The sequence below is a fragment of the Gracilinanus agilis genome, chromosome 1 (assembly GCF_016433145.1).
Source record: "Gracilinanus agilis isolate LMUSP501 chromosome 1, AgileGrace, whole genome shotgun sequence".
Classification (NCBI taxonomy): Eukaryota; Metazoa; Chordata; class Mammalia; order Didelphimorphia; family Didelphidae; genus Gracilinanus; species Gracilinanus agilis.
The window spans coordinates 223,629,460-223,653,713 of record NC_058130.1 but is presented as its reverse complement, the minus strand read 5'-3'; the positions used below and the strand labels follow the sequence as shown (position 1 = coordinate 223,653,713).

At 40.9% G+C, this 24,254-nt stretch overlaps 2 protein-coding genes across 3 annotated transcripts in view; one reads left to right on the top strand and one right to left on the bottom strand.

Annotated features, from left to right (window-relative positions):
- Positions 1–5,492: 5,492 nt before the first annotated feature.
- Positions 5,493–23,516, bottom strand: KNOP1 (lysine rich nucleolar protein 1). 2 transcript variants are annotated; one of them, XM_044660336.1, is made up of 5 exons: positions 23,336–23,516; positions 16,818–17,785; positions 10,885–10,953; positions 9,351–9,428; positions 5,493–6,121 (listed from the first exon to the last, which is right to left on the bottom strand). In XM_044660336.1, exons 2-5 carry the CDS (start codon positions 17,781–17,783, stop codon positions 5,804–5,806), a joined length of 1,431 nt encoding a protein of 476 aa, XP_044516271.1. In that variant the 5' UTR covers positions 17,784–17,785; positions 23,336–23,516; the 3' UTR covers positions 5,493–5,803. The 2 variants fall into 2 exon arrangements, with proteins under 2 accessions (XP_044516271.1, XP_044516278.1); XM_044660343.1 differs by lacking the exon at positions 10,885–10,953 and having other exon boundaries at positions 23,336–23,513.
- The window catches only part of IQCK (IQ motif containing K), a 172,902-nt gene continuing 172,014 nt past the window's right edge, over positions 23,367–24,254 (top strand). Inside the window, exon 1 of the mRNA XM_044660353.1 lies at positions 23,367–23,820. Coding sequence (XP_044516288.1) covers positions 23,367–23,820 — 454 coding nt within the window. The remainder of the gene's footprint in view (positions 23,821–24,254) is intronic.

Sequence of the window (24,254 nt, the reverse complement as noted above, 5' to 3'; positions counted from 1 at the left end):
CTTTACCATGGTTCGTGCCCACTCTTTCATAGTTGTATTTTTAGTTAACCATAGGTAAAACTCAGTTTACATGGAAGGAGAAAGGTAACATTTTGTAGCTATGCCATCTTAGTAGATGTCTTTGCTAAAAACTCCTTCTTGGAGTTGTTAGTGGATTAAGGAAAGCACACCAGTTGAACCTCATAAGCTATAGCTGCAAGAGCTGATACCCACAGAGAACCCTTAGAACCTCAAGGTAAAAACTCTGTGGGAGTAGCCCAGAACTAGTACTATGTGCATATATGATCATTTTTGTTCTGGTAGCTATAATCAAGAGAGCAAACTTGTCTGAGGTGGAAAGCCTAGAAATCAGGAGACTTGAGTTTGAATCAGAATTGCAATTTATTACCTGTGACTTTGGACAATTCACTTAATCTCTGGGCCTCGATTTCCTCAGCTGTGAAATGACTAGACTTCATGTTCCTAAATGAAGGGCATCCAGAAGTCAGTGCTAGTCAAGCTTAAAATGGGAGTAAGACTCTTGGCCCCTCTGTATAATTTAGAGGAACCATGAATACGTTTTGTAAATTGTTCTTACCTGCTTCATAAACTTTCAGTTACCTTGGAGAAAGATTTTCCTCCATTGTGACAATGGGAGCAAAACTAAATGAAGTTATCTTTCAAACCCAGTGTGCCTTTGTTTTCCCAGGTAAATGAGTCATTCTCTAAACCAGTTACAGGTTGGTGTTATGAGTATGACCTTGTTTTAATGGTAATCCAGACTTTCTTACAGGAACCTAATGTGAAAATAATGGAAAAATCCATATAAACAGTTATTCAATTCCTAGCCAAAGGTGTTCAGGGATAGAGAGGACCTGTTATCTCAGTGGTAGAAATGAGGAAACTATTGATGCACATGAAGTGTCAGGAGAGCGAGCTGTCTCTGTCACTGAGAGTTTAAAGTGATTTGCCCAGGATCTAAAGATTCAGGGCCCCGTGGGCTCTGCTCTGTACCCTGCTGCCTCTCTTTCCAGAGGAAGAAATAAGATTTCAAGAGTTCTGTAATGTTCTTACATATAAACTGCACCTACCAAAAGAAGTTCGGGAAATTAAGAATCATAAAAATGGGGACAACTGCTTTGAAAGGCTGGGGAAACTGAACAGCATGGAACTGTTAGATCCCTGTAGGTAATGTCTGCTGGCATCCACACTCCCTAATATGAAGAGTAACTGGTTATGACTGTGCCAGAACGGAGAAGGGAGAAGAAAAATGCTAAGATCATTTTGTCACATAAAAACCGCCCCTAAAGCCCTCATTGCTTTATATGTCTTGGTCTGCTCAGTAAAAAATTAAAAACCTATAATTAGATCTTGCACCTCACAAAGATCAGTTGGGGAGGAAAATCATGTGTATGTACAATATTTATTTTCCACCAGCTGCACCCCATCATGCTCCCAGGAAACCCACTGTACCACAACATGGAGTTAGATTTGGGACTGCACCTCATCAGTTCCCTCAGACCCTGTGACTGGAGAGGGGAGCAAAGACCTCCCCACGAGGCCTCTATTGAAACAGGACTCAGGCCAGCCAGCTCTTCATTTACCACCAGCTACACTCCTTGGACTGGAGTTTACTGTGCTCTATCTCCGCAGCCTTCTCTTCTTCAGCTTTCTTCTTTTGGGATGTCTTCCCCCATTAGATTGTAAGCTCTTTGGGAGCAGGGACTGCCTTTCTCTTATTTGTATCTCTTGAGCTTAACACAGTGCTTGGCAAAGTAGGCTTGTTTCTTGATTTCATTAGTTGGATCTTGCTACTTGCACAGAACAGATGAGAAAGCCAATCGGTGCACATATGTACAATAAAATATCCCAAGAAACAACAAATTAGTAAAACTTTCCACTTTTTAGCCTCAGCAAAGCAGACATCATATACAAAATACACGTCTAATCCATTTTCACATCTGTGTGGACCAATGATTGTTGTACATGACCAAGGATTATTTACAAAGGACCTTATATACAGTAGAGGTGAGGAATCTATTTTTCATATTGCCTGCTCAGCTGATAATATAGCAAATATCTGGCTATCAACAATCTTGTTCCACTGTTGTTTATAGCTACCATTTAAAAACAAACAAACTCCCCTTACTTTCTGCCTAAGAATGAATACTGGAATATTGGTTCTAAGGCAGAAGAGTGGGAAGGGCTAGGCAATTTGGGGTTGTGACTTGCTCAGGGTCGCATAGCCAGGAAGTGTCTGAGGTTAAATTTGAACCCAGAACCTCCCGTCTCCAGACCTGGCACTCTATCCACTGAGCCACTTCATTGTATGGCTGCCATTTTATTTAGTTCAGAAGTCAATCTGGAACATAATAGGTCTACCTTTTCTGCTTACCTTTTTTTAGGGTGTGGATTCTTTAGTTTCACCTGAAAAGTTAGGAAAAGTAAAAGCTAGACACTGTTCAGAAGCCAGCTGATTTCTTCTCACGTTTGAGAAAGGAACTCAATTATTTGCTAATGCTATAAGATCTAGGCATTGGAAAAAAATTCTTGCCATGTAATATTCAAAAGGGATAAGAATTTTCTTGGTGAATCTAGAGGTGAAAGCAAAAGCAACGAGGATGTTTAGCTCTGTTGGAGGAAGTGGGTATTTGGAAGAAAAGGGAAAGCTCTGGGTCGGTGAGACCAAGGAATGAGAAGACGAGCTGCTCAACTTTTCCCACCAGTTGTATGATAGAACAAACATTGACTAATAAGGCCTCGGGACACAAGAAATGTAACTCGATAGTAAGGAAGCACAACACCCAGCCTTGATGAGTTTGTCACAGAGCCCAGAAACTACAACTGGCAGATGTGATTGCTGAGTTCCCACCAGTCACCCCTGAAAGATCTTAGTGAACCAAGAGACGAAAGGATTCAAGGTAGGCATATGTTCTAAATTCCAGAAAAGAGAAGGAAGCCTGCAAGATGGAGGCTAGTGAACTTGACTATTTCCTTGCAAAATGCTAGAATGAATTCAAACAGCATCTACAAAAAGCAGCAGACATTACAAAGACCTAGAATGGCTTGATCAAAAAACAAGGCCTTGGATTCCAATTGTAAAGCTTGAGGAGCACTTGGAGGTCATCTAGGCCAACCCTTCATTTTACAGAGGGGAAACCAAGGCACAGGGAGGCAAGTTGGTAGTGTTGGAGGCATACTTTGAACCCTGGTCCTCTGACTCCAGAGTGGTCACACCAGTACAATATCTTTCTTTTTGACCTGGTTGCTAGTCTGGCAGACTAGGGGAACACTGTCTTTACTTGGGTATCTACAAAGCCTTTAGGTCAGTAATGGGCAAACTTTAAAGAGGGGGCCAAAGGAAAGGAAATGCTCATCTCTCAGTCTGTTTCTAAGGCAACTTTTTTTAAGTCTCATTGTATTGTATTCGTCAGATTAGGAATAATGTCAGATAGAACATTTCAGGGGGCTGCATCTGGCCCTTGGGCTGTAGTTTGCCCATCACTGCTTTAGGCTATTCTTGTGTAGAAGACATGGAGATGTAAACTAAACGATGGTACTTTAGGTGAATTTGGAACTGGTTGAATTAATGGGCCCATAGATTAGTCATTCTTGGTTCCATTTTGACCTAAGAAAGTGCAAATGGCATGCACTGGGCACCCAGGGCTGGCCCTATGCCATTTCAGCAATGATGGGTATAAGCAAAGGTGCCATGTCAGATTTCTAGATGACAAAAAATGGGAGTGGGGAGAGATATCTAATACAATGGATGACAGAACTTAAAAAGTTTGGAAAGCTTCATTTTGGGGACTAATCTTAAAAAAAAAAAAAAAACAAAAAAAAACAAAAAACCTTCTCTTGTCATAGAATTGATAAGGTGGAAGAGCAGTAAAGGGTTAGGCATTAGGGGTTAAGTGACTTGCCCATGGTCACACAAACTAGGAATTGTCTGAAGCCAGGTTCTCCCAACTACAGGCCTAGTGCTCTACCCACTGTACTTCCTACTTACCTCTTACTGGGCCTAATCTTGATGAAGTTTAATAAGGAAAAACTTACATTTGGTTTAAAACAACTTCAGGAGGACACAATGGGGAAAACTGTACTGGTCTGCAAGTGAGTTAAGTGTATGTATGGCAGCCCCAAAAGTTAATGTGATCTTGCGCAGTAATGATAAGTCTAGTTCTAGAAGGAAGGAAATGTGTATTTATTAAGCATGTACCACATGCCAGGTTCTATACTAAAAGCACTCAATTCTCATATAAGAGCCCTTTGAGGGAGGTGCCATTATTATCCTGTTTTACAGATGAGTAAATATTGAGGCAGATAGAAGTGACTTGTCTGGGATCACACAATTGATAAATACTTGAGGTAGGACTTGCCCTAATCACAGTGCCACCTGGCTGCCTCTCAAGTGCTGTGTTCATTTCTGGATGTCACATTTTAGGAAAGGCCCTGATTAAATGAAGAATGCCTGAAGGAGGGCCTCTAAGACCATGAAAGGTCTCGAGTCTGCTAGATTAAGATTGAAGAAATAATACGATGAGAATCATAGTTGCCATCTTCTAGTACTTGAAGGTTGGTGAGCAGTAGTGGAAGCTGCAAAGGATCTGATCAAGTGAGGCCTGAGGCTGGGAAAATTTTCCAAAGTAGAAAGGGTCACCTTCACTAGAGATTTTCAAGCAAAGGCCAGAGTACAAAAGGGATCTGAAACACAGTCCTACCCAGACCTTACTGTGTAAAAGTAGATCAAAATATACCAGTAAACCTTGTTACTTTTTAATGAATCTAAAATTGTGGCCTCCCATTGAAAATTAAGGCAAAGAGTATGCTCGGTGCAATGACCATGATTGACTCAGAATAAGACATTTATTTTTGGATGTAGCCAATATGGGAATTTATTTTACTTAAATATATTTGTCATAAGGATTTTTTTCCTTTCATTTTATTCTAGAGGGGGGTTGGAGAGCAGATGGAAGAGAGATAAATTTGGATTTGTTAAATAAAAATTTTTAATGAAAAAATTTATTTAGAAATGCTTGAACATTTAATGTCAGAGGAACTCTAGCTGTAACTCTTCTCTGGCATTTCATGACTTCTCCTTTTCCCAGAACTACTGCCTAGTGCCCAGCTAAACAAAAATTATTTCACTACTGTAGAAAATCCAAGGCTACAAATTAAACTTGGCAAGGGGAAAAACATCAACTTTAAAAAGATATTAGCGAGGACAGTGCCAAGTGGCAGTGCTAAGCCTGGAGACGAGAGGTCCTGGGTTCACTTTCTACCTCTGTGACCTTGGGCAAGTCATGTAACCCCAGTCACCTAGCCCTTACCACTCTTTTGCCTTGGAACCAATACTTAGTATTGATTCTAAGACAGAGGGTCAGAGTCAAAAAGAAAAAAAAGTATCAGCAGTGGCAGGTAGGTAGCACAGTAGATAGTGTGCCAGGCCTGGAGTCGGGGGACCTGAGTTCAAATCTAGTCTCACATACTTCCTAGCTATGTGATTAGCCCTTGCTGCTTTTCTGTCAAACTGATACTAAGACTGAAGGTAAGGGTTTTAAAAAAAAGATATTAGCATATAGTGGCCTCCATTAGTCCAGAATAATTTTGAACATTAAACATAAGTGTTTTTAATACTAGAAACACTATACTGGCTTTTATAATACAGATTACCCTCCAGCCCCTCGAGGGGCTTTGAAATCCTTCACCTGACTGAAGCTCTGCCAGCTTACTACTTAAAAAGCAGTTCAATCTTTAGTTCATGTAATAGAAAACCTAAAAACAACCCTGGCAAGTTGGGGGGGAGAAAAGGGACAAGACATTGCTAATCATTAAACTTTACAGATCTGGATGCATTTCTGTCTATATAAAATAATTTGTTTTTGTTTGCAGAAGCTGAATAGCCAAGTCCGACTCCACGCTGTTGCTTCCAGCTCATGGCTCTGTCAAATTCCACTTGTAGATTCTGCTGTAAGGTGGCAGCGGCCTGCTTGTTCAGAGCCATGTTTGGTTTGCCCAGGGCACCTGGGGAACTGCTGAGTGATGAGGAAGAATTCTTAAAGCCCCCCATAAGTCTGAGGAATTTCATCTTTTGGTCGGAATTTTCAAAAGTCGCTGTATCCCACTGCCCAAACCGAGTAGGCTGTTTAAATAGAAACAAACAAACAAAAAACCAAACATGGTTATTTTCCTTGGATCAGAACTATAATCTTTCTTTCTTGTCTCCTAGTTCCAGACCCTCATATTATCCATCCAAGAGGACAATAAGGAGTTTGAATTTGCCCAGGAATGAGGCTGATTTGCTTGAATCTTTTATATTGTTTTGCCTGGTCCTTGTTACTCATGACATTCAAATGACATAATTAACCAAGAAATGGGGTGTAAGAAATGGTCTCTAAGTGGAAGTTTTCTTCGTCAAATTAACCTTTTGGAGAGTAGGAGCTCCGACTTTCGCTTGGTTAGCCTCAAATGAAAGAACCAATCTTAGCACCTTTGGGAACAGCCACCTATCTGGGCTATAAGGGGCTTCCAGGCACTGCAGCAAGAGCCCTTGCCTTCTGAGATGATGGTAGGAGTTCTGCCCTTGAGCCCCATCAAGCTGACTGATAAAAGGAGGTCAAGTCTCTCCAGGCTTCTGCTTTCCCTGAAACACCAGGCCCCTTAAGTCCTAGTACTCACGGGCAGCAACCATGGTGCTTTCAGGGGCCATCTGTACCTTTCTCAGTGGGCAGCCTCTTTCCCTTCTCAGAGGTTCTCTAAAACTTTCTCTGAACCAGGCCTTAAAGGACTCTTTCTCTGGCCTGTCCCAGGAAAGGGCTAGAAGTGTTTCATGGGGCACAAAAGGGCTGTAAGGCTCTGCCCGAATGCCTAAGTCACCCCTTTGCAGAAAACTGCAGGGAAACCTGCCCTCCCCCTACTGTTTCCCAGGAACAGGATTCTTGCTTTTGATCTGCCAGATGTAGTGCTGATTCCAACAATGGATGCAGAAAACTATAGTTAGGAAATGTAGGAATCAGGATTTAGAAACCACTGATTTTAAATGTAACAGACCTCTTTAGAGTAAGAGGATTCTGCTTTTACCTTATGTTAACCAGCTTCCAGTGAATGGGAACCTGATACCCACACACAGAATTCCTAGTATTTCTATTTAACGTCAGTCTCCTCATTTTCTCTTTGGGCATATAAGGTTATTTTAGGGCAATTTTGAAAACTTAGGGGCTATGGATTAATTATTTTCATTCTTTCAGTCCTGTTTTCTCAAGCAATTCTGCATATACATTAAATCACTGAAAGGAATCAGAAAAAAGGGAAGCTGAAATTAAAAATGCATGCATGAGAAATCCACAGCCCATTCCCAACTGCTGTGAAGGTGGGGGGGTGGGGATCAGAATGTTAAGAAATGGAGGGGAAATGGTTTGACCTCTTCTTACTTTCATTATATAGTCCATAGACTACAATCCATAGACCACTGAATCTCCCAACAATGATATTTTACTCTCTTAGACTTCTGGAGGGCACTATGGAATTCTGTGATGTAACTTGAACCCCTCTCTGAAGCTTGAATCTCTCTCAGCAATACAGATCTCACAGTAAACACCACCTATTTCCAATAGACAGAATAGTAGAGCTGGGATTAAAACATTCAGATTTTCTATTGCTGGCTCAAATGCTCTCTTTTTCTTTCTCTCTTTCTTTTTAAAAAACCCTTACTTTCTGTCTTCTATTATAGGTTTTACCAAGTATTGATTCCAAGGCAGAAGTGGTAAGTGCTAGGTAAATGGGGCTAAGTGACTTGCCCAGGGTCACACAGCTAGGAAGTGTCTGAGGCCAAATTTGAACTCAGGACCTCCTATCTCTGGGCCTGGCCCTCTAATCCTGCCCCCTCAAAACTCTTTCCATCACACCATCATGCCTCCCTAAATCAGAGAACAAACAGTAAATCTTTCTTTAAGTGTGGTAAGTTTAGACACCAATATAAACCCAAAAGCTTTATGGAATAATCAAGGAGCCCTGCAATTTGAGCCAGACTGACCAGCACAATTCATTTATATCTCCCATACTAGATGAGAATTTCTCCCTATAAAACCAAATGTTAGCTTTTATTCATTTCTGTCGACTTTGGGAGAAATATGTTTGCAGGTTGGTCAAACAGCTGCCTCAATTTAATGTGTGACACACTTTCCTGCTACTGAGAATTTGGGCAGCACAGATGCAAGAATAATTACAGCTTTCCCAAACCCTGCAATTTCTGAAGTGAACTGCTGGCAATTATTTAGCATTCGGTTTTTAAGACAGCACTTTCAGCCTGCTCGTTACAGATGCAGGCAAATTAGTCTTGTGCTTGATTTTTTTCCCTTAGGGCCAACAACCCCTGAGGGATCACTATTAGAAACCTCTTTGAATGACTTTTAGAGACACTGGGACATTCATGTCTGTGTAACCCACCTGAAGAGCACAGCCATAGTAACTACATGTCTGTTGGCTCCTTTCCATATGACTTCTATGGCTCTGCTTGTGGCTCATCATGCCAGTGGCTTTCAGCCAGGCTACTAATAAAGCTAACCCCTGGTGGGACTAATACAACCTCTGCAAAAGCCACTGAGAAGGACAGCCGGTTAGATGAGAAGCAAAGAGAAGAGAGATGTTGGGGATTCTGAGTTCAAAGCTGACCCATCAAGGTGAGGAACTGGGAAAAGAGCCAGACTCAGTCGCCTCCATTCCAAGAATGCTTGCTAGGTGGGGCCTATGACAGCCATGGCAATAACAGGATGCAGAAACCAGGTTTCTTTGGGTGTTTCCTCTCTGTTCTTGACATTTGCAGGAAATGGCTTGTCCCATGCAGTGGGTGAGACAGCTCTCTTCAACCTTCCCTTAGGTCCCCCTGGCCTTGCTGAGAAACTTCCCACAAAGCTGTGCTTAGAAAGGTGCCAAACCCCAATGGAAAGATGTCCACTCAATGGCCCCTTGTCTTTTCATTTTTTGTGCATTTTGACCTTTCTGATGCTTAGTGGGAAATGGTTTAGTGATTTCTATTCCAAAATATCCTATAGTTAAAAATAAAAAAGCCAGGTCTTTCTTTGTTGCTGTCCTACGTTGGCCACCTCATCAAGGGGGCTGTGAGGCAAATGGTACTTTTCTGAACTAATGATGGAAATTAAAGCTTAGTACAATCCCCACTGCTGAGGGAGCAAGCCAGTCAGCTTGTGCCATCTCTGGGGATTGGACTAATTTGTTCTACCGCATGACCTCAAATTTGCAATCCAAAGACAGGCTGATCTGCCAAAAGGGGAACATGACTAGCAAGCTGAAGAGAGTGCTCTTGCTCTCTTACACATGATCCTGCAAAGACCTGGGCCCAGTTTCATACATACCGCTTCCACTTTGGTTTCAAGAGCTTCAGTTTTCCCAGATTCTCTATCAATCTCTTCTTGCAAGGCCTTTCTTCTGACCTGAGAGAGGAAAGCAAAAAATAAAAAAATAGAGGATAAAGAGACACCAATGTTCTCAGGGATGTTTCAGTGCCAGACTGAGGGAAGGCCAAGATTTGGCAAAGGAAGAGAGAAAGGCTAAAACCTTCCTTGGCTTCATTATAATAAAATGATGAAGTGTGTTTCATCGGTTAATGGGTATGGTAAAGGAGAAAGGTGGGCTTCTGAATGTCTTGCTTGAGCCTTTGCAATTCCCAACAGAAAGGAGGTCTAGTTCACAGTTGCACTTCATTTTTATCAGGCATCAAAAGGGCATCAGCTAGTCCACATAAGTCTATTTCCCAATTAACAGGATCTTCTCCCCTCCCCTGCCAAATGTCAAATCAGTATTTTAACCATTTTGGACTTGGGTATCACATACATCCTTTCTCAAACAGAATATAAGGTTGCTTTTCTTTAATGGCTCAGTGTCCTCATTATGACAGTACCATGCTGTAATGCAGTTGTTTTTATGTCCTTCCCCTTATATGTAGCATCCTGCTAACTGTATTCTTGCCTTCCTCATTCCTCCTTGACAAATGTGATACTTTTAATTTGTTATATTCTAAGAAATCAGTCATTTTTGCTGAGTAAAGTACAGGAGACTTTGTGATAGTTTTTTCAATGGTTCAAATTTATTAAGTTTCTTAGATGATTTGATGCAATAGGTATTATATATACCTATATATGTACAAATAGTCTTCCTTTATTTCTTGAGGCCAGACACCATTTTTGCTTTTTCACTGTTATCTCAAGCACTTAACACAGTGCCTGGCATACAGTTAACAATTAATAAAATGTCTATAGGAGGTGTGGGAGGGAGAGAGAGAATTTGGAACCAAGAATTTAAGAAGAAAAGGCGGCTAAAAATAAATAAATCAAAATCTATGAATGAGTGAATAAATGAATGAATGAACAAATTAATGAGACTGAGGTTACTAGACCTTCAGGTGACTGGGATGTTACTACATACACCAAAAAGCCTAAGCAAGAAGTTCTAACTGCACATAAAACAGTAGTTTGCAACGGTGACACTAGAAAACTTGCCTCTAAATCTCTCCCTTGTCAGAGCCTTTAGGCCCTACTGCAGAGTAGAGCAGGTGCTGAAATTAGAGAGCAAGGACTATGATCATGTGTAGAAAGATAAAATTCAATTACAAAAAGGCTAACTGGAACAGACTTACCAGCCACTTCCTTCTCAGAGAGGGGCAAGTTTTCCCAAACCAACATTTTTGAAATGTGCCTTTAAGAAGAACCCCATCTATGGCAGATCAAGGTATTTTCCAAATTCTATTAACTTCCCACCCTGTCCTCTGATAAAGCAATTGTGGGCTCTTGTTACAAGCACTGTGGCTCATGCACACAGAGACTTTAGGTTAGCAAATGGCAACCGGCACTAACTTTTATGAAAGGTTGGATGGTAGATGCTTTACTATACCGTGTCTATGGTGACTTCATCCAAGTTTCCCTTTTTTTCAGATACCACTTCCAAGTCTGATTCATGTCCCTGAATAGTAAAAGCAAAAACTCATGTGATATGTTCAAGTGTGTGTACATTTGCAAAGGTCTTCAACAGCCCAGCATCAGAAGGGCTGGGAAACTGCTGTGCAGACCAATTCTACCTGACTCCTTTGGGGAATAAACACAACCACTGGCAGGGAAGCATGTCATCTCCAAGGGTGAAGAAAGGGACCAACAGTATAATGACCACAGCTGAGGGAACACATATTGATGAAGGGAAAGCTATCAGGGAGGCCAGGAAACTTGGTCAGGGCACAGTGCTCTGGTCCCAACACCATAGCTTGGCAGGAAGTCCAAGGCACAGTAGAATGTCCTGCCAGCTAGGAACTAGGAAAGATACTGACAACAAGCAGAGGCTAGATGACTACAACATGTCAGAGATGCTAGAAAGGATTGTGCCCAAATACCAGAGAGGCAGTGTGGTATAATATAAAGAATAATAGATTAAAAAGACTCTTGGGTTTGAAGCCTACTTCTGATGCTTAATAGCTGTGATCATAACCAAGTCAACCAAACTCAAGGACCTTCAGTTTGTCTATAAAACTGAGTTATACCCATAGTACCTACTTCATGGGGGTGGTGGGAGGGTGGGGATCAAATGAGATGTGTGTAAAAAGTCTTTCAAAGGCGACAATTAAGTGACACAGTGGATAGCGTGCCAGAGCCTGGAGTCAGAGGACTTGGGTTCAAAATCTGAACTCTGCCACTTCCTAGTTATATGGCCCTAGAATAGTCACTTGGCACTATTAGCCTAGCTCTAGTCCTTCTGTCTTAAGAGTTCTTTCTGAAAAAGAAAGGGTTAAAAAAAGCCTTGCAAACATCCAAGTACACTATAACTTACAGGTAGTGTGGGTAGCGAATAGAGCTGGTTTCAGAGAAGAGAAGGCTGAAGGCTCAAAGATGGTCTTAGGCTCAGACTGGCTGGACATCCCTGAACTGAATTCTCAGTGACCCAAGCAACTATAAATTATTATTAATTAAATTAATTAAAGAACAGCTTTAAAGAAAGACTGATGATAGTAAAGGGAGTTTTCTCACTGGAAGTTTATGAAATTACAGGTCTAGTCTATACAGATTAGCATCCATAAGACCAGAATTAGTCTCTGAAGGTCTTTGCAACTCTGAGTCTGAAGAGGTCAACTGAGAAGGTAAGCAAACACAGAACCTACCTAAACAATAATCAAATGGGAAATAACAACTAAGACACAGATGACTTAAGCCAGGTTGACTGGAGGGTTTAGTTTTAGCTCTTAAAAAAAAAATAAAACGCTATATGAAAAAAGTTGAAACTGGTTGATTTTTCCCCATCTTCCCCATGTAAAACTCTTATGAATATATCACTTACACAACTATCTCTATAAGAAGCAAGGGGAGAAACTATTCCAACTTCAACCAACTATCTGAAATCCTTTGGTTGGAAGACTTTTTTCTCGACAGAACTATTATAGCTATAATAGGCTATTCCTTTCTCTTCTCATTTCCATTAAAGATGCCAAAGGTCAAAGAGTTGTAAAAACTCAATCCAATCAAGGCTGGGCCAGAGCTCCTAGTTCTATAGATGGAAAGGGAGTCAATCTTAGAAACCTAAGGCTCCCTTCCCCTTCTCAGAGTATGGAATACAAACCAACATCATACCTCTTGATGGAAAAGTGACAAACTACAGAATAGATTAAGACATGCATTTGCAGACATTAACATGTCAATGCATATTTATGTTGCTTAACTGTACTTATTTCTTACAAGGACTTTTATTTGGTGAGAGGAGGAAAAAGATGGAAAGGATGTAGTGACAATGATGTTAAAAAAAGAGAAAGAAAATAACATCAATGAAATATCTAAGAAATACCCAGATGAGTGAAGAGGGAAATTCAGGAAAGGGAAGGGAGAGAGAGGAAGGGCCAAGTGATTATAACCATGATAAATTTAATATGTGGTAAAAAAAAAAAATCATACTACATAACAGATGAACTGTTTCATGTACAATGTTCTCTTTACGGCCTCTGGATATATAGAAATGTTCAGATTTATTGATTATTTACTAGTTTGTAATAAAATTTTTTTTAGGTAAACAAGATAACATATACCTTGATCTCCCTCCTCATAGTGTCTGTCATGTCTCTAGTCCAATTGCACAAAACCACTTAGGATTACAAATTTCCAACCCCACAGGGGGAAATACAGTCCAGAGCAAATCTATTTTGCTTCCTCTGTTCTTAGTGGGATAGGAAACAGCCTACATCTTAGAGTCCCAAGTCCTCTGCTCTGCCCACTCCCACCTTCCTACCTGAGGTCAGTGGAGAATGTGTGGCTAGCTGCCTTCTTCATCACAGCAGAAAGTTCCAGCTCTTTCAGCAGCTTTTATGATCTTAGACACATCTTACATGGTCAGTTGTCAGGGGTACAGCCACACTAAGGAGTTTCTATGCTCTTCTCTCTACCTTCTCAGGGAAGAGTGGAGTCTAGACCTATCTTACCCTCCAGGTGTCAATATCCCACCAGGTCCATCATTTATCTCTCATCACCTCAACTTTAAAGGCACCTACAGAAATCCAAGTTGTGAGTGCTAATTTGCAGTAGCTCTGCAACCTGGGCAATCTAATTAGAAAATGTATTTGGATGACAAAATGTTCTTGCCCTTCATTCAAGGTCAAAAAGAAAAACTTTCCCCATTAAAGGCCACCCTGAGACCTCAAAGGGGTTTATGAAGCATACAAATTATCCAGGGATTTGGAACCACTTCATTTAAATGACGAAGAGCCAATTTTCCCATCTCTGGGGAGACTTAAATGGTAGGAGCCTCCTGGAGAGGAGGATGACTCCTTAAGCTACATGTACAAAACACTATTTACTTTGGTCTTCTTCAGTCAAAGGGATTTTCTGTGCTCATCTGCCCTTGTAACACATTCGTCCTGGGGAAGCAGGCTGGTGCTGAGTCATCTGACCCCCACTTTGTTGTGAGGAGTCAAGCTGGAGGAAAGGTAAAGGGTCCAGTTCAAGGCCACATGACTGTGATGTCTTAATGGTCTCAAAATATCTGGCCTTCCTGGATATTTATTTCTTTTGATAACAGGGAAGATGCACTAGTGATTTAGTACCAAAACCCACATGTATCTTCTTTTTTTTTTTTTTTCCACATGTATCTTCTTTTGCAAAGGGTGTGTGTACTCAATTAAGCATATGTTGGTATCTGGTCACATCCCTCCTCTGCTCAAAAATCTTCAGTGGCTATTAATGCCTATCAAGGAAGGTCTAAGCTCTCCTGTCTGGTGTTAAGGACACCAACAATTGGAAACTACCACCTTTCTGGTCTTATGCCATGTATCTGTGCCATATTTTGGCAAAACTGCAGTACTCTCTGCCAGAATCCCTGAAAATCCCCTGCATTTCCTCCTCAGCAGGGCTTTGCTGGTACTGTCCCCTCTGTGTGGACAGGGCTCCATACCTTCTATCAGCATCTCTTTAAAAACCCAATTCAGGGACAGCTGGATGGCACAGTAGATAAGAGTGCAATGCCTGGGGATAGGAGGATATAGGAGCAAGCCTAGGCTCAAATCTGGTCTCAGCCACTTCCTAGCTGTGTGATTGAGCAAGTTACATAACCCTATTTGCCTACCCCCTGTCTTTCTGTCTTACAATGGTTACTAAGCCAGAAAATTTAGGAGGAAAAAAGCCCACCCTAATTCAAATACCTCTTCTTCTATGATACAGACCCATTCTCCTGACCTATGCCTTGGGGCCATGGATAGAGAGCTGAGAAGGATCTCAAAGATCAGCTAGCATGACCCCCTCATTTTATATATAAGGAAACCAAGCTTCAGAGAGGAGAAATGTGCATAGCAAAGCTGGATATGAACTTAGGTCCTCCAACTCCAAATCCATTGCTCTTTCCAGGGCACTGCACTAAAACCCTAAAACCTATTCCCCCATGACCTCACAAAGAACTGATTGGCAAATCTCAGTGTGCTTACCGTTGTGGATTCAGTTATCTTTGTTCACATCTCATCCCTCGGCCAGGCTGTAAGGTCCATGGGGGCAGGGATTAATTTACCTAAACTTTGTAACATTTCTCCTAGTGTTTAGCACAGTACACTGCGTGGAGGTGGCACTTGGATGAAAGGCCAGGAAAAAAAAATTCAGGTGAACTGGCAAGGTTGAATCCACAATTTATTCCCCTGAACTATCAGGGGAATTCTGGACTTTAAAAAAGTCCCAACCCAGATATTTTTCTGTTCTTCCCTACAAGCTTTTGCTTCTTTAAATAGGACTACCATGCTAATTCTATAAGTTATAATACTCCTGAATGTTCATAAAGAGTGCCCTCAGAACCATAAAGGATCCCTTTGAGTGAGTTTTATTCTACATTTCTCATTCCTCCCTTTCTATCTTGGAGAGAAAAAGGGATTAAATTTTCACCACCCCCTTTCTCACCTATAGATTCTAAATTTCCAAAAACATATATTTCTACTTATGCATTTTTAAAAAAATACACAAATTCCTAGAAACATCTTCTCAATGATTAAGGTTGGAATGCCCTTGGTCTTTTCCAGTGGTGTCAAACTCAAACAGAAATAGGCTCCACCAGGGGCAGCTGGGTAGCTCAGAGGATTGAGAGTCAGGCTTAGAGATAGGAGGTCCTAGGTTCAAATCTGGCCTCAGACACTTCCCAGCTGTGTGACCCTGGGCAAGTCACTTGATCCCCATTGCCTACCCTTACCACTCTTCCACTGAGGAGCCAATACATAGAAGTTAAGGGTTAAAAAAAAAAAAAGAAAGAAAGAAACAGGCTCCATCTAAGGATCATTTTCTACCTTTGAATGTTGGCCAAATGTTTGATTATCTCTGTTTTATACCATTCATTCCTTCAAAAAATTTTGCCTATGCTGTATGTTGGAAGGGTGAGCTGTGGTTTAGACTCATGAGAACTGTTTTAATCTTGGCCCAAATTATGGTTGTTGGAAAGCTTGTTGTCACTTTACCTATTTCCTTTTCCCTTCTTTATCCATGAAATGGGCATATCTTGCCCTTGCTTAGTTAGAGAAGATTTTTGTATTTAGGCCTCTCAAAATTGCTGGTGACCCTGTGTGTAAGTGCTATTTCATCTCCTCTCCTCCCCCTGGACAAAAAAAATGTTTTTCAGAAGTTAAGAAGCTGATAAAGTTCATAACAATCTCATAGTAATTCCACTGACTGAGGTGGCCAGCAAACACTGGGCATGAAATAGACAACAGCCTCCTTCTGGGGGCCAGATGGCAATTCTGGCTCAACTAGCCCCATGTCCAAGATGAACAAGAAGGGAAGAAGCCCCTGAGCAGTTTCCAATGGAAGACAGATAACAAAGATCAAGTCTCATCATTCTGGAAATGAAGCCAAAAGGCAATATGACTGAAGACTACAAAATCTCACATACAAAAAGCTTGTGCACCTAAATTGTGAACACCCAAATGGCTCCCCCCATACCCCCTGCCCTGAAGCAAGCAATGATAGGACAAATAAAAAGACACAAATTAATAGAATTCTTAAAGCTGAACTGGGCCTTGATTAAATCAATTGCATTGTCCATTATGAGACCCAAAGAATTAAAATAACTTGACCAAATGACCTTTTGGTTAACACAGAGAGTAGGAAAAAACCAGAGTCAAGGATATAGTCAGGTTGCGAATGTAACTAGAGCAAAAAATACAAACTCCCTAGAGGAGATAGCCAGGAGGGATACCTTGACAAAAGCTCCAGAGGTCTAAGGATAAAGCCATGGAGGCTGGATCTTTTCTTAGTCAACAAAGTCTCAGACTCTACTGAGATACAGGCTGGGCCTTATCATACCTAGACTGAGTCAGCTGCTGAAAGACTTACCATGCCTGGGCTTTGCGGGTCCTGCATGACTTTCCTACCTGCCGTTGTTATTGTCTTCTTTTTCTTTTTTGGAGCAGGTTCTTCGGCAGGGAGTGGTTCTGTCCATATCTTAGATTTTTTCCCTTTCTTTTCAATGTTCCTGGGGCTGCTAGGTAATGGGACATGTTCTGCAGGTTCAGCTTTGGGCTTTTTCTTTTTATGACCTTTCTTTCTGTAGTTGCTAATGGCACTGGAATCCTCTATGTAGGCCTCGTCAGTGGGCAAGTTATCAGTTCTATCCTTTTCCTCCTCCTCCTCCTTCTCCTCCTCTCTGGAAGTCTTTTTCTTCTTCTTTTTCTTCTTTTTGGCACCAGAGTCTTTGAGACTGCTGGGCTCCTGCTTCTCCTCTGTTTGTCCCTGCGCTATGGGCTCACCCTCCTTTCCTTCCTCTTCCTCCTCCATAGGGTCAGGAAGAACCTCTCTAGGCTCCTGCTCCCCAGACCTCTCCTGATCTGATCTTTTATCCTTCTTCTGCTTTTTACGTTTCCTGAAAAAATCCTCTTCCAGTTCTACCCCTTCCCCTGTCCCTGCTCCTGGGGAGTGAGAGGATGCCAAGTCCAGGGATGGTTTTGTCTTCTTTCTCTTCTCTTGGCATGGGAATTCAGGAGGATTTGGAAGCAGCTCCTTCATGCTCTGATGCTTCTTCAGGGTGCTTGTTGTGTCCATGGGCTCTGCCTCTTCACTCTCCTCATGGAGGTCTCTATCTAGGTTCTCTGATTCTTGGATTTTCTTCTTCTTCTTTTTCTTTTTCAGCAGGGATGTTTCTGGAACCATGTCTGAGGAGGCCACACTATTCTGGGATGGCTTTGTTTTGACAAGGGGTTCCATATCCAAGGCATCTTCTTCTACCACCCTGGCCTTCTTCTTCTTTTTCTTCTTCTCTCTTGTTTCCTTGCCAGAGTCTAATTTGTTTGCCTTGGCAATCATTGCTGAAAAAGAAAATCATGCAAATTACTTCACAAGGTCTTTCCATAACATTTTAAAAATAAACTCTTTGCCTTCAATCTTGGAATTGATTCTAAATATTAGTTCCAAGGCAGAAGGGTGGTAAGGGCTAGGTATTTGGGGTTAAGTGCCTTGCCCAGGGTAATGCTGCTAGGAAGTGTCTAAGGCCACATTTAAATCTAGAACCTCCTGTCTCCAGGTCTGGCTCTCTATCCACTGAGCCATCTAGCTGCCCCATTCCATAGCATTTTTATTCATGTCAGTAAATAATGGCATCCTTATCTCTCAAACCCCAATTTTTTAAAAATAGTTTACTTTTTTCAATGAAGCATTAAAAAAAATTTAATCCAGTCCTCCCTCAAGGACAAATTAAAATGCAACAAATAAAGCTCTCAATACGTAGCTATTGTGTAGTCTGGCAAAACAAATTCCCACATTAGCCATGTCTAAAAATGTATTACCTCTTTCTGTATTTCAGTTAATCACCTCTCTATCAGGAGGCAAGTGGCACATTTTGGACTCACCAACTTAAAAATTTTCAAATATCATTACATTTTTTAAAAAAAGCATTTTCGTTGCCTTCCAGAGCTAAATGAGTAAAGATAGGGCTGTCCATGGCCTGGAAATGATTTCCTATGAGAAGTCTAGCCAGACTTCTCAAAAAAAAAACAAAAAAAAAACAAAACAAAACAAAAAAACAACTTCAATGCATTCAAACAACATTTGTCACTATATGCAAAGCATTGTGCTAGGTTTTGAAGATAAAACATGCACAAAGGCAAGTCAACAGAAATTAATTATCCAAAAATATGGGTATAACCCAGTTCGAATTGCTTGCCAGCTCTGGGGAGAGGGATGGAAGGGAGAGAAACAATTTGGATCATATAACTCTGGAAAACTTAATTGGAAATTTACTATTGCATATAATTGATAAGATAAAATATATTTATAAAAAATAATAAAGTACTCGGAGAGGTAAAAAAAAAAATTATCCATCCCCAATTGATAAATGGACGAACAGTATAAGCAAACAATTTTTGGATAAAGAAATCAACATACCATATATAGGTATATGAAAAAAATGCTCTAAATCACTAACTAGTTACAGAAAACACAAATCAAAACAACTCTGAAATATCACCTCACACCTATCAGACTGTCTAAAATAATAAAAGGGCAAAATGACAAATGTTGGAAGGGTTATGGAAAAATGGGAACACTAATATACTGTTGGTGAACTGCACACTGATCTAACCTTTTTGGAAAGCAATCTAGATTTATGCCCAAAGAATTACAAAATTGTGTATACCCTTAGACCTAAAATACCATTACTGGGTCTGTTTCCCAAGGAGATCAGGGAAAAAGGAAAAGAATCTGTGTGTTCCAAGATATTTACAGCAGTTTCCTGTGTGGTGGCAAAAAACTGAAAACCGAGGGAATGTCCATCAATTGGGGAATGGCTAGAAAAATTGTGACATGATTGTGATTGAATACTATTGTGCTATAAGAAATGATAAGCAGATTAATGTTAAAACAAAACTTGCAAAGAATGACATAAAATAGGGAACCGTTAAACAAGTAGAATCAAGAGAACATAATAACAGATACAGAATTAGTGTTTGAAGAATAACTTGTGAATGTCCACCCCCAGAGAATGAACTGAAAAACAGAAACATGAAATATACAATCTCCCTTTTTGTCGGGTAATACTTCCTGTGGTACTGGGGCAAGCCAAAAGGACTGAGATGTCTGGGAATAAATTCTATTTAAAAACATATATACATATACACACACACACACACACACACACACATATATATAAATAAAAAAAATATATAATGTTTAGCATGATAACCCAGATTGAGTTGCCCTGTAGCACTGGGAGGGGTGAAAAGAGAGATGGAGATGTTTGATCATATAACTTAGGAAAACTTGTGTGGAAATTTATTACATGTAATTGGTAAAAAATAAAAATAAAACCTAAAGTCTATACTAGAAAAAGAAAGAAAAAAAAAATAAAAACACAGAAGGATTTTGTAACAGAGGGCAGCTAGATGACACAATAGACAGAAGGCAGGATCTAGACTCAACAAGCTCTGAATTCAACTCTAGCCTCAGGCACTCAGTAGCTGTGTGACCCTGGGGAAGTCACCTACTGACTCAGTTTCCTCATCTGAAAAATATAGATAATAATAAAATCTACCTCCCAAGGTTCTTGTGAGGATTAAATATATATATTTAATTATTTGTAATTAATTGTAAAATTTGTAATTAATTGTAAAAATAAAAGTAATATATTTGTAAAATGATTGGTATATATTTCAATGAGGAGGGATTTGTTATCACTTTAGCTCTTCCCCATTACAGTATCACTGGAAGATGAGATTAGCACTAAAAAAAGGGATTCATCCTCTAGATCAGTGATTCCCAAAGTGGGCGCTACTGCCCCCTGGTGGGTGCTGCAGCGATCCAGAGAGTGGTGATGGCCACAAGTGCATTTATCTTTCCTATTTATTGCTATTAAAATTAAAAAAATAATAATTTCCAGGGGGCTAAATAATATTTTTTCTGGAAAGGTGGGGGGTAGGCCAAAAGAGTTTGGGAACCACTGCTTTTGGCAACCACTGCTCTAGACAGTCCTTAGGTGATGGAAGGAGGGAAGGAAGAAAAAAACTAAAATCAAAGGGGGTGCTTTAGATTACTTTTTTTACAACTGGGGAATGGCTGAACAAATGCTGCTACAGGAATGTAATGTATTATTATTGGACTGTAAGAAATGATGAAAAAAAATTATTTCAGAGAATTCTAGGTAGTATGAATTAATATAGAATGGTGATGGAGACCAAGTGCAGACAACATATATATTTTTCACTATGGCCCTGCATAGATTTGTTTTGCTTGACAAAGTTTATCTACTACAAATGTTTTTCCTCCTTTTTCTTTCTCTTAGTTTTCACTAAGGAGATTGGGATAGGGAAAGATCAGCAAAAGTAATGGTAAAAAAAAAAAGAGCCACTATAACATATTTTAAAGTGCATATAAAGGAACAAAAGTAAGTTTAGAAAGAAACACAGACAAGCATGGTAGTCCTTGAAAGTAACATGTAATATTTATTAAATATTTCTTAAAAAGGCAAGCACTGTGTTCATAGTCTCACTTAGAATCCTTTTGTGTGTTCTGTTGTATGGATGGAAATACTTTTTTTGTGTTTACATTAAGAATAAAAAAATATTTTAAGGCATCAATAAAACATCATAGCAACAATGAAAAGAAATTATGATATTTGGATCAGGATAGTGGCATAAACTTAATCTAAACCTTGAAGGAAAGTCAGGATTCTAAGATATTAGTGCATCCCAAAAACGTTTGAAGGCAAAAGAAGGAAGTGAAATTCTGATTTCACTGAAGAACTGGTATAAGTCACTTAGGCTGGAATTTAGAGTGTATAAAAAGGGACTGTGAAAAGTTTTGGGAAAGGAAATTGGAGCTGGATAGCAGAAAGCATCCAATGCTAAGTTAAGAGAGGAGTTTGCATTTTATCCTAAGGCCATAAGGAGGAACTGAAGATTTCTGAGCAGTGATATGGTTAAAACTAAGCATTATTTTGCTGTATGAGAGACAAATGGATTATAGAGGAGGAAAGACTAGAAACAAGGAGACTAATGAGAAAGCTACATTGCAATAGTCTAGTAAATGATGAAGGTCTGCATTAGAGTAAGGGAGCTATGAGTGGAAAGATGCTCAAGAAGGGAGCATCTGGACCACTTGGCAACTGACTGGATATGGCCAGCAAGAGAGAAAGCTATGTAAGGGTTGACTCCAATACTGCAAGCCTAAGTTTACTGAAACTCTAATGGTGCCTTCTACCAATGCAGGACTGGAGCTGAAAAGAAAAATGGACTTGATGTATAGACCTGGGATTCACATGGGTAGATGATATTGAACCTAACAGTAATACATGATCTCAGACAGAGGAAACCACAACTTCTCCATAAATTTCAGAAACTTTCCATTTCCTGTAGGTTAAAACTCTGTTATAAACTCTGTTTTATATTTACAGCCTTTCCTAATAAGTCTCTAGCCTTCCTTTGCAGGCTGATTAGAAATTACTTTCCATCAAGTATTTGATTCAACAGGTCTACAGCTGTTCTCTAAGTTTCAGAGGTCTGCCTCTCACCTCCCCCCCCCTACAATGGTCTCAATGTGCTTCCTTCCTTGCCTCTAGCCCTTGAAACTCCTAGCTCTCTTCAAGGTTCAAGTCAAGTGCTACTTCTTCAAAAATCCTTTCCTGATTCCCTCAGCTCTTAGCCTCCTCCTTCCCTGGACTGGGAATAGCTATGAATATGGTGCTTCCCTCTTAAAGATGCCTGAAGGCAGATACTAACTCACTTTTGTATCTACACCCCTTAATACAGTATCTGTCATAGAATAGACACTTAATGCTGGTTATGAAGAGAAAGAAAAAGGTTAGAAATGTCTTAGGAAACACTCACATTTAATAAAGCAAAATTAAGACTTTGAGCTCTTTGAGAGCAGGGACTAACTTTTTATTCCCAACTGCTAAGCACAATGCCAGGCACCTAGTAGGTGCTTAATACATGTTTACTGACTAAGAATAACCAAAAGATAGGTCAGAAAATCCAAGAGGCAGTTGCAAAAGCTGCAGAGATTCAAACATTATAGAATTGCAGGTATTTCAGCTTTCCCACAGGTTATTCTCAATACCAGGAATGCATGCACTGCCTTCTCGAATCCCTCCCTTTCATCAATGCTCATTTCAATTGTCATTTCCAAAGAGAGTTCCTTCCCGATCCATCAAGAATCTAGTGGCTCCTTATTCATTTTTATTTTATGTATTCTTACACCTGTACCAGAGCTGAGGTGCTCTCCTCCCTCTACATAACCTCTCGGAAGGTAGGAACTGTTTCGTTTTTTTCGTCTGTTCATTTTTTTGGGTCTCAGGGCCTAGGACGCCGTACATGTTTAATAAACTCCTGTTGACTTAGAACTTGAAAGGATTGTAGAGGTCATCTAGGCCAATCTGCTCATTTTACAAATTCGGAACCTGAGAGTATGGGAGTTTAAGTGATTTTTCCAAGGTTGCATTCGTATTAAGTGTAAACGCTGGAGGAGAAACCTTTTTTGCCCATGGCACCACATCCCTGACCGAAGAGGGCTGGGATACGTTTTGTCTCTATCTCCAGCGCTTCTAGCAGATAAATGCTTAACAAATACTTCCTGAATTAAAGGAGTTAGCAGTTAGGATATCGCCAGTGATCTCAGGGTGCAGTCTCAGTGGAGTTGTGAGGTCGAAAGCTTGGCAACAGGAGTTGAGAAGTGAATGGGAGATGAGGAAAGGCAGGCAAAGGAGGGTGGATGACCCTTTTTAAGTGTGATTGAGAAAGGGAGAAGACCTAGGGCAGCCCTTGAGAGGTTGGCAGGAGGATTAATAGATCAGAGTGCAAAGGGGGGATAAATCAGAAGCCCCCTCTCTTCTACACTCTCTTCACCCCCTTCCTTTTTCCCAGGCTCACCTTACATCCCCGCTCTCCCGGCTCCACGTGTATGCCAGATCTTAGGTATCCCGGAAGTAAAAGCCTCCACACTCTGAAAAGGCGACCTAGTCTCAGGTTCTTCCGGGTTATGGTTCTCTCAGCTCTAGGTCGTTGCTTGGAAACCGCGTCCATGGCTGGGAAGGCCAGCCGCAAAGAAAAATCTCCTGTTTCCCAACAGGGAACACCAGAACGGGACGTCGCGGAATCCGGGATGGCCTCCAGCGGGGCCATCTCTGGGAAGGCTTTCTCCTCGAAGACTGTCTCCCCGGCGGCCATCTCCTTGGGGACCGTCCTGGAGACCTCGTCTACCTCATCTCCGTTGTCTCCAGTGCCTCCACCGTCTCCAAGAACCGCGCAGTCCACCGCCAGGCAGTCGGCTACGAGCACTGGCGTTACTGAGACCTCTGCGTCCTTGAAGGCTCCATCTGAGTCGGAGAAGAATCTCTGGGAGCAGATCTGCGAGGGTAGGAGCCAGAAAACCGGACAGGGTCTAAAGCGGGGACTGTGGAGTGGAGGCGGAACCAATGTGGAAGAAGTGGTGCAAGGGGGTTGTGACAGGTGGCAAGGAGGCGGGACCATGGACGGAAGCAGCCACGGCGGGGGCGGGGCTAAGGGTTCGGCCTGGTCCTGGGACAAGACCAGTTCCTTGAGGCTCTGTGACTTTACTTGAAGAGAGAAGGGCGCTTGATTTTTTCAATGAAAGATCCCGGGTTCGAATTTCGATTTTGTCTGATTTCTGATTTTGCCACTTGACTCAACATGGAGTCAAGCGGTCACTAAGAGTAGGACATTAATGAAAAACAACTCGTTTTCTTTATAAAACAAAGGGATTGGACTAGATAGCTTCTTAAGGCCCCTTCCTGATGGAACAAGCATCTATTAAGCAATTTACTCTGTG